At 44.9% G+C, this 10,000-nt stretch overlaps 1 protein-coding gene across 1 annotated transcript in view; it reads right to left on the minus strand.

The window, feature by feature from the left end:
* Positions 1 to 2,910: 2,910 nt before the first annotated feature.
* Positions 2,911 to 10,000, minus strand: part of zfpm1 (zinc finger protein, FOG family member 1) — a 74,613-nt gene continuing 67,523 nt past the window's right edge. Inside the window, exons 7-9 of the mRNA XM_030790795.1 lie at positions 8,134 to 8,364; positions 7,467 to 7,709; positions 2,911 to 6,756 (exon numbers count right to left, since the gene is read on the minus strand). Of these exons, the coding sequence (XP_030646655.1) occupies positions 4,340 to 6,756; positions 7,467 to 7,709; positions 8,134 to 8,364 (2,891 nt within the window). The 3' untranslated portion in view covers positions 2,911 to 4,339. The remainder of the gene's footprint in view (positions 6,757 to 7,466; positions 7,710 to 8,133; positions 8,365 to 10,000) is intronic.

Below are 10,000 nucleotides of genomic sequence, written 5' to 3' on the forward strand. Positions count from 1 at the left end.
TCTTTTTCTCAGTGCTCGCATCCATGAAGTGCTCTCATCCTGTGCAATCAGAAACACATAGACATGTGCACACAATGCATTTGTTGGGTTGAGAACGGGCTTATAATCATTCTGTCTTATCCCACTCCATTCTGACATTCAGCATGATTAAACTTTGCCAAGCCTGATCTTTGACCAAGTCTGCATGCGTGTTCTGTAAATAATATTTGTCTTTTTGGTCGTACTCAGAAAACGAAACGCGGACGACACAAAGTCTCTCGGGGGTTTCCTCGAAGTTAAGAAAGTGTCAAATGCTTGCCAAGACAAATTTTTTCCCAGAGCCGTTTCAAAACCACAACCTACATTACAGTGTCAGTGCAATATAGCCAGCAATCAATCTATCGCAAAAGGTTTCATTTCTCAATCTTCACTTCTCTGCACGTCTTATATATTCCTCTCTTTAGATTTGTATTTTAAAACAATGTGTATTTCATTCTGCCTGAAAGAGAGAGACAAAGAGAGAGCGAGAGAGACAGATAGACGAAGAAGACAGAAGACAGCTCAGGTGACAGGGTGTGTGTAGACACATCTGTTACCTTACTAAGAGCAGATCAATACAACTGTAATAGTGTTTTTTTTTTTTTATTGCTAAAGCCATAAGTGTTGACTCATTCAACAATTAGAAGCTCATTGAGCGACTGCACAAGGTTGCCAGAGATGAGAGTCATATCTGAGTCACTTTTCGCTTCCTTTAACAGGAATATCTCACCGTGAAATTATTATTATTATTATTTTTTAATGTATAATAAGAATAATTTACCATTGTATTTAATACTGTTAGAGAGTATCCTTGAAGCTGTGGAGGAAAAAAAGTCTCTCTTTATTAAAATAATTGTGGAATGAGCTCGGTAGGCATGAAGATGACTGCACTTTGTTTTCATAAATATGCAGGTTTGAAAGCATATAAAACTACATAACAAGAATGACGTGTGGAAAAAGGAGAAAGAAAAAAAAAAAACTCGCTGTGAGAACCGCAAGGCCTCCAAAACTGTAACTATGAAAAGAGTACGTCAGCTTTTTAACTTTTTTTTTGTTTTTTAATCATTCATTTGTTTTCTCTGAGATTCACCCGTGTTGGTATTTGAACCTAGCACCTCAGCGCAACAATAAGCCGGCGTCAGGCGTTTCCACGGGGAGCGTGAATTAAATTGTTTTATGAGAACTTCCAAGGTCTGTTAAACTCTTGTTTGCAGGATACGAATACTGCATGGGCATGTGTCTTTTTTCCACCTTTGTGACATTCCAAAGTCTTTGCGATGGATTAAGGGACATGATGTAGTCCCACAGGAAATATTACCGAACAAAACACAAACATCATATACTACGCTCCTGACACAATAACCAAATCACAGCTTTCTCCCTTGTCTACCACGACAGCCCAAAGTGTTAATTAGAGCATTATGGATCAAACATAATATTCTTTTTTTTTTTTATTCCAAACTCATTTGAAACTGAAGATCTAAGCAAATTAGAGAATTAACTCATGAGCAGAGAATTAAGTCATGAATTCTTATTATGACACTTGGCAAACGTAGGATTAAAAAAACATTTTTTTTTTTTACTATTCTGTGCTCTCTTCTGCCCCTCCCCCCAGCATACAGCAGAACCATCAGGACAAACACTAATATGATTGTTGTTCTAACCCTTGTCATACATGAAGAGGAAGGATCAGGGTAAAAGGATAAATAAATAAAAAAAATTAAATTAAAAAAAAAACAAGCTTCTTGCACTTTCAGTGTCCTTCTGGACTTTTTATTTCCCATGCATAGTTTGGACAAGTGTGTAGTGGAATTTTCTGTCGATTCAAAATTTAAAAAAAAAAAAAAAAAAAAAAGAAGAAGAAAGAAAAGGTCAGACATTCATTTTTATTTTTTCCATCAACATTGTAATTATTATACAAACAAAATATTCAATTGAGTTTAGCTTGTTTTTTTTTTTTTAAATGGTTTAGATTCATCAGGAAAGTCCTTCAAAGGAGGGTGAGACGTTTGGAGAACGAAAAGTGCTGTAAAAACATAAATACCTTTTTAAAAAACAAAAAAAAGAAAAAAAAAGAAAAAAAAGCCTCTATAGCTAAAACATTCAGCAAAATTTTGTACAACACAGTGCAATATGAAGGGGATTTGAAAAGTCAACGTGTTATTTTTTTTCAGCACTGGTTTCTTGGTTTTCTGACAGTTAGAAAGTTGAGGAGAAAAACAGTGTATTTGTAAACACTCCTGTGTGAAATCAGACAGACTGGTGCAGCACGCGTTCAAAACCACCAACAGCACAAAAAAAAAAAAAAAAAACGATTTCTCATCTGTTCTGATTGCAATAAAAGATCAGATGTTTTTGTTTTTTTTTCTCGATTTTCCTGCACTTACCACGGAAAAAGTCTGTGGCTTTCTGTAACACAGGAAATGGGGAAACAGCACTAGTAACATAAAGGAAAGTCCACTTGGTGGGCGAAATTGAATGGTGTCATGAGTGGGGCGGAAAAAAAAGACCCCACTGTATATAGACATGTAGAGCACAGACCAGGGTAAGGCTTTATGTTGATAGCCTGTCAGTAAGGGAAGAACCGCAAGTTACTGTTCCTTTCCATGGATAGACACTCACAGGTACAAATTAGTGATGACTGAGTCGTCGGGGGGCGGGGGGGGGGGGGGGGGCGATGGTGAAACAGGCAAGCAAGTCTTACTCCATGTGAGCCAATTTCTCTCCCGTGCTTTCAGTAGCTTTTGGTATTTGGCATAAAATAATTTGCACTCGCCTCTGACGCTCTGACGTACATTTTCAGTGTTTTTACTTCATAGCTGGACCTTTTAAAAACAACAAATAAACATAAATAGTCATATTTTCTAAAATTAAAGTGTATTTGTATCATTTTATGCACAGTAAATTTTCAGCAGGACAATAGTGATGGGAGGTGAAAAAAAAGTGAACTGTCAATAAGGATCCAGGACCACAAATAAAGGAGAAGACCATTTCTAAAGGAAGCTACCACCCCTCCATTAGAATGTACTGATTCCAGGAACCAAATATTCTAATGAATTCACCAAAAGGTTCCATAGCTTCAGCTGATGATGTCATAGCCTTCTCCTTTATTTTATTATCCTAAGTCAGACAGGAAAGGTGTGGCTTGCCAGAGGCAGTCAAGTGGGCTCTACTTCTGCATAAGCCTTTCTTCAGTCTGCATCTACAATGCCCATAAACACTCCTTTATAAGGACCTTTAATGCACCAGTGGTCTAATGTGCTATAACGTATAAAGGACACTATGCCCCTTTCTGCTTTCCATATGCACAATTACGGTAAAGCCATATTTGGGGAAAAAAAAACTGGAAGTGGAAACAAAAGTTAAACTATCAAAGTTTAGTCTGTCCCAGTGATTACTGTGAAATTCAGACATGAAATATTCGCCAGACATATACAACACATCAAGACTGAAATGGTTCCTTTGAACAGTACGAAAACAAACTAACAAACAAACAACAAAAAAAAAAAAACGATGAACAAAGAAACATACAAATCTTTTTCAAAGATAATAGGTAGTATTCTCTTAACGTGAAATACAGGAGGAGTTCTCCAATGACACATAAGTTATGGTTTTCCTTGCTTGAAATTTTTTCATCTGTAATTGGTAAACCTTGTGACACTTTTTTTTGTATTTAGCCAAAGAAGTCTGCAAACTCAAGGTTTAAAACTCGAGTCAGTGTTTGGATTTTTTTTTTTTTCTTGTCAAAACACAACTTCGAGAGAGGCCTGAAGATTCACACATTTTCACAAGGGGGCAGAATTGCCCAAACAGTGTCTGATCACAAATATCAATGGCTCAGAAAACATACAATTTATCGTGGACAAGTGATCAAGATTGACATCAACATTATCAAAACGTGACTGATTAAAATAAAACCTGCACAGCTAATTCAAGGGAATATATGCAGAATCAACAGGTCACATCAGCAGATATCATAAGTATGTAAAAACTAAGGAGGTGAAGAATGAGTTTGGGAGGCTGAGAGGGAGGAAGTGGGGCAGAGGTTTCTGGGTAGGGTTCGGTTGGGCACACGTGTCTATGTGTGCAGGTAGCACGACATCTCTCTTAGTGTAATACAAACTTGACCCATAATGAGTAATAAGTTACCATAGTAACAACAAACCAAGGACAGCAGGGATCTGCGCGGCAACCCGGCATCTGGCTAGTAACAGTTCCGCTTTCATACACTGTCCAGATTGGATCCGGGTGATGCTGTGATCAGCTCTTGTCGATATGAGAGGCTTGGGTGTGGTTGTAACGGCGTGTGCCCAGAGGAGGCTCACTTGACATGCTCGGCACTGTGAGAGGAGCAGTAGTACTTTTTGTGGGCTATGAACGTGGACAGGCTGCTAAATTTGATGTTGCACAGCCGACAGTAGCGGGTGTTTCCGTTCTGCAGGGGGGACACCAGGGGTGTCTTGGGTACGGCCGGGGCTACTTGAGCGTGGCTGAGCACCAGGCCGGGGTTTTTTTCGGAGGGCTGCGCGGGCGTAGGGGTGTGGCCAAGCACACCTGCATCTCTCAAGGCCTCAGGCACAGGTGACACAGTCAGAGGGAGCGAACTAGAGGGCGACACAGCTGGAGGAGCAGCTTTTGGAGAGGAGACGCCTCCAACGTGCAGCCCTTGGGGACTCCCGTTGAGGAGGGGAGACGAGGGGGAAGAAGGGTCCTTCCGGCTCCGCCCGTTCACGCTGTCGGCGCGAGGCCGGGGCCCCGGTCTGGGAGGCGTGGGTGGCGCAGAGTCACGCGGACTGAGACTAGGGCTGCGACTGGTGATGCCAGGCTGAACCTCGGGATGCTGCTGTTGCTGCTGTAAGGCCATCACCAGGCCATGAGTGCTCCGGAAATGCTCCATCAAGTCGCCAGTCACCGGACGATTGGGAGGGCAGTAGGGGCAGACCACCGGTGGAGTGCTTGGGGGCTTCACTCCAGCACCGGGTACGGTGTGAGGAGGAGGGGTGGTGTGAGGGCCGCTGGGAAGGGAAGCCGGGTGAGGCAATGCAGCGCCCTTTCCCGGTTGGAGCGCCTTGGTATCCGGATGGAGGTCCACGGCACGGCTCTTTGGCGATGTGGATGCAGGCCTCTTAAGCCTTTGCAACTGCTCCAGCGTGTGGGGTTGTAGGGTGGTAGCGGGGCAGTAGTAGGTCTTGTGGGCCAGATAGTTCTCAATGCTGTTGAAGCTGATACTGCAGGCCGTGCACTTGTGGTAGTCTGTGAGGGGAAGCGCGGGGAGGCTGCTCCCGCGTGGACTCTCCCTTACACGAGGTCTCTTGCTCAGGTCGATGGGGCCATCACTGTCCGGACTGGCATCACGGGCAGGGACGGAAACCGACACCAAGGCCAGAGGGGATGCCGCGGATGTGGCCGCGCCCTCTTGCTTCACCACAGGCAGCGTGGTAGCATTGGCCAAAGCTTCGTTTCGCGCCATGTGGATCTCGTACATCTTCTTGCGCTTGCGTGTGCGGATAGGCTGAGGCAGAAACGCTGGCTTCCCGGCATGGGGCCGCTGATTGGAGGGATCATGCCGCGAGGCGCAGTAGAAGCGTTTGTGCACCATGTAGTTCTCGTGACGGCTGAAGCGGATGTTGCACGCCTGGCAGAAGGTGCGGGTGGGGTCGTCATCAGCGTCCTCGGCCGAACCGCTGGGACTCTGGCTGCCCTCGCTCGCCCTCCCTCCTCCTCCTCCTCCCCCTTCACCCTCTGAGGAAGAGGAGCTGGTCCCATCCTTTGGTCCCGGCGTCTCACTCTTCACCTCCACCAGCCTGGTTTCTGAGGCTGTCACCCCCTGTGTTGGGTCTGAGGAGCTGGGAGAAGCTGAGGCAGCACGACTAGCTGGTGCACTTGGAGAGGAGGCACCACATCCTGCAGAGGGAGCTGCAGTCCCTGCCCCCTCCTTTGCTAAGCTAGCTGTTTCACCCTGCTGGTGCCTGCTGGAGCAATACAGCCTTTTATGGACATAAAAGTTGTTGATGTTGTTGAAGGTGATGTCACATTCATAGCAAGTCGCCCCCTTGTGGAGACTGGCAGGAGAGCTAGCTGGATAAAACCCCTGCTGCCCTGGAGCTGGAGCTTGGCCCTGCTTTAGCCGGCTGTGCACCATCTCTGACATCTTAGCCAGGATCTCAGACGCTTGGGGCATAATTGCCGTTTCTGAGCCAAACATGTACTGGGGCAGGAACACAGCCCCGCCAGGCAAAACAGACCCACCTGAGCCCAGATGCACAGGGCTGGAACCAGGGGTGGGGCTTGCTGGCTCTGCCTTCACCGTGACAGCCAATGGGCTCTTAGGAGAAGCAGGCTGAGAGGAGGCAGCGTCAGCAGCGTTGCTGTGGCGGTCCTCCTCCCGCCTAATATCTGGTCCTTCATTGTCGGAGTCTGAACGCGGCTCCTCTTTTATCCTCAGCTGGGCAGGAGGAACCTGCTCTGAAGGGCTACAGCCTTGGGAGGTGGCGGAGCTGCCATTAGCCCCTGGGCTGGAGGAGTCTGGGCGGGGCACAGAAGCGGCACGCTCCTTGTCCTGGGGTTCAGCTTGTTCGGCTAAGGAAGGGTTGCTCTGGCGTGGGGTGGGACTCCTCTCTGCAGGTACACGCACTTCCAGGTGAGTGTGAACGTGCTGTTGCAGGAGGGCAGGCGTCTCCGCGGAGAAGCCACAGACCTGACACTTCAGCACTATGCCTGAGTCTCCAGGGCTCAGACCTGTTATGGCACACACATCACAAGACAGAAAGGAGGGTTAAAATAAACGCTAGTTCAGGATCCCCTCTAATTTGAAGCGCATCATGGTTAATGTTTGTTGTTTGTTTTCTTTTCTTTTTTTTTTTTTTTACCAATTGTTCCCAAATTATTCTTTCTGAAAGGGGGTTTAAAACCATTTTTTCTTGAATATTAGAATATTTACGCCTAGAACATATATGTTTGTGCTTATTGCTATGTTCCCAATTTCTAATTGACTGATATTCACAATATAAGAGATAACAAAATTTAATCAAAAATTTGGGATATTTGCAACAGGAAAAATAGATGAGTGGTTCAAAGTACAGAATCAAAATCTATAAATGATTATACAAATGGTAAGGAGTCAAAGGTCTTAAATGATGATTAAAAACAACACAGACTGAGGCGAATTAAAGTTTGAATTGAAAATGTGACAGCAAGAGCTTACTTTTTTAACCCCGTTTCCAATTTTTTTTAAACAAATAAATACCAACACACTTCTAGTTAAAAAAAAAAAATGGAACCACAGGCCAATTACGGCTATGACTTAAAGTTCCATTTAGACAATAGAGCTATGATCCAGATCTGTTCCTGACATCAATACATGACTACAGTGTTGTTAGGGACACTGTTGTTGGGGAAACTCAGAACAGAACGGCTATTGGTAGTCAGGTTGTTGGGGGTGTGGTTACCTGTGGTCAGAGGCAGTTTGGGTAAGCCAGGTCCGGGAGAGTAGACCTCAGAACGAGACCCCGGCTGACACACCATGTGGGAGGTGACTAGGTGGCTGTAGAGGATATCTCGAGTGGTGGAGATGAAACCACAGCCATGACACACACCGTTCAGAGTGTCCGTGTGTACCTTCAAATGCCGCTCACAGTTCGCTTTAGTGGTGAAAGCAGACAGGCAGATCAGGCAAACAAATGGACGCTCACCTGAGAGAGGGACCACACACCCAAACACACACACACACATACACACACACACACACACACACACACACACACACATACACACACAGACAAACATACACACACAGACACACACACACACACACACACACACACACACACACAGAGTTTGGGTCAGGTCAGAAAAGTCAGGACACCTCTAAATTATAAATATAAAAGTAAATCTAAATCAAAATTACAACAGAAAAGAGAGAGAGAGAGAGAGAGAGAGAAAGTGTGAGGTAGCTGGTGAGACAGAAGGCACAATTACCATGCAAAAGGCAGTGACTATGTGAAACATTGAGAGATATGAGAGAACAGAGAGACTAAGTGAAAAAAGAAAACAGAGAAACAGAGAGAGAGAGAGTGAGAGAAACTGGACAGTAAGAGGGAGAGATAGGGCTCTCACCACTGTGAGTTCTCATGTGGATCTCTAAGGAACTGGCGCTGGGGCAGCTCTTGTTACACTGAGGGAAGGGACACACTCTCTCATTGGGGTAGGACTCTTTGGGCTTGTCCCGGGGCGGCGACCCAGTGGCCTGTTGCTTCTGTCGGCTGGCGCAGTAATACATCAGATGGGCCTGCAGGTTCCGCTCGCTCCGATACCAGATCCCACAATCCTTGCATGGGAAGATGTCCTCTGCACCAGGGGCAACAGAGCAAAGACAGACAAACAGCTGTCACCAGGGGCAACAGAGCAAAGACAGACAAACAGCTGTCACCAGGGACGCATTTACATATAATCATTCGCCAAACGCCGTCATCCAGAACCACTTTTCCAAAGCACATGCAGAAGGCCGACAAAGTAATTGAAGGTTTCTACAAGCACACCGTGTTTAATTGGAAGTGAAAGGATTTGGAATGCCCCCCCCCCCAAAAAAAAAAGAAAAAAAAGAAGCACCACACGGTAAATAAGATGAATAATTGTCATCCACAGCTGGGGACCTACACTTCATGTATTTTTAATCTAAAAAGGGAAAAAAAAAAAAAAAAACCCTTGTTCAGGGTGTAATTTAAAAAGTAGCTCGTAGTGATGGCTCGGTCTGTCTGTCTGTCTGTCTGTCTGTCTGAGCTCTGTAGTTTAGACTGTAATAATGGAAAGTGCCAGGGACCGGCTCTTTGGAAAGGATCAAGCGACAGAGTGTTACAGGACCATCAGGCTGGATGATGTTTGTGCTCTTGTGAAACTGCTCTGCCCACACAGCGCTTCATGATCCCCTGTTATGGCACTTGAAACATTTTAGCTTGTTTTGTTCAACGCAGATATAAAAGCTAATGACGCATTTCATTTTTTTTAAACATCTGGGGTGTTGTGTGATGCCCAGACACACACACACACACACACACACACACACATTTGCATAAACACGTATACACACGCAAAAGTTCAAAAAAAGACATGCACGCACGTACACACAAACACACGCTCTAAAGTATATTAGAAATGCATATGTTCACGCACAAAAATACACAAGACGCATCTGTAAGAGTGCATGTGCGCACACACACACACACACACACACACACAACACATGCATTCACACACACACACGCATTCAGAAACAACCTGTTCACTCAACACCAGAAGTTGGCCTTAAAAGAGTTTCATCATCTCCTTGGCAACGGTGACAAGAGTGTGTGCGCGTGTGCACTTGCATGTGTGTGTGTGTATGTGTATGTGTACGTGTATACACATTTGTCTGTGTGTACATGTGAATACATGTGTATGTGCATGTGTGTGTGTGTGTGTGTGTGTGTGTATGTGTGCATGCAGGTATGTGTGACTAATCATGTTGATCTGGTGTCAGCGTTCACACTGGACGGGTTATATCTGATAAGGACTCTGTCAGTACGTAATTAATCTGGCTCTTCTCCGACGCGTTAATGCAGCGGGGGCCAGGAGTACAGACTGCCGTGTTTACCTCTTTCATTTGATTTGTGGGGATTAATCATCCTATCGTCACTGCACGGCCCTGCCTGCTCCCACTTATGACGCAGCTGCGTGGATAGCATCCCCTTTCTGATGTATCAGCCTACTGTAGCAATTATCCGACTGCCCAGTGTTTTACCTTCACATAACATGGACTGGAACACCAGTGCCATCTAGTGGTGTAACACCAGAAATGCAAGAATGCCAAATGGAAACCCTGTTTTTTTTTCCCCCCATATATTTTGAATCATTATGGTTTGTAAGAAGTATGTGTTAAAAAAAACTTAAGCTTTAGATTAACATATGTGGTAAGTGGTAAACCTAAATGCCAATAAATTTATTTAAA

This window comes from Chanos chanos, chromosome 13 (assembly GCF_902362185.1).
Source record: "Chanos chanos chromosome 13, fChaCha1.1, whole genome shotgun sequence".
Taxonomy (NCBI): Eukaryota; Metazoa; Chordata; class Actinopteri; order Gonorynchiformes; family Chanidae; genus Chanos; species Chanos chanos.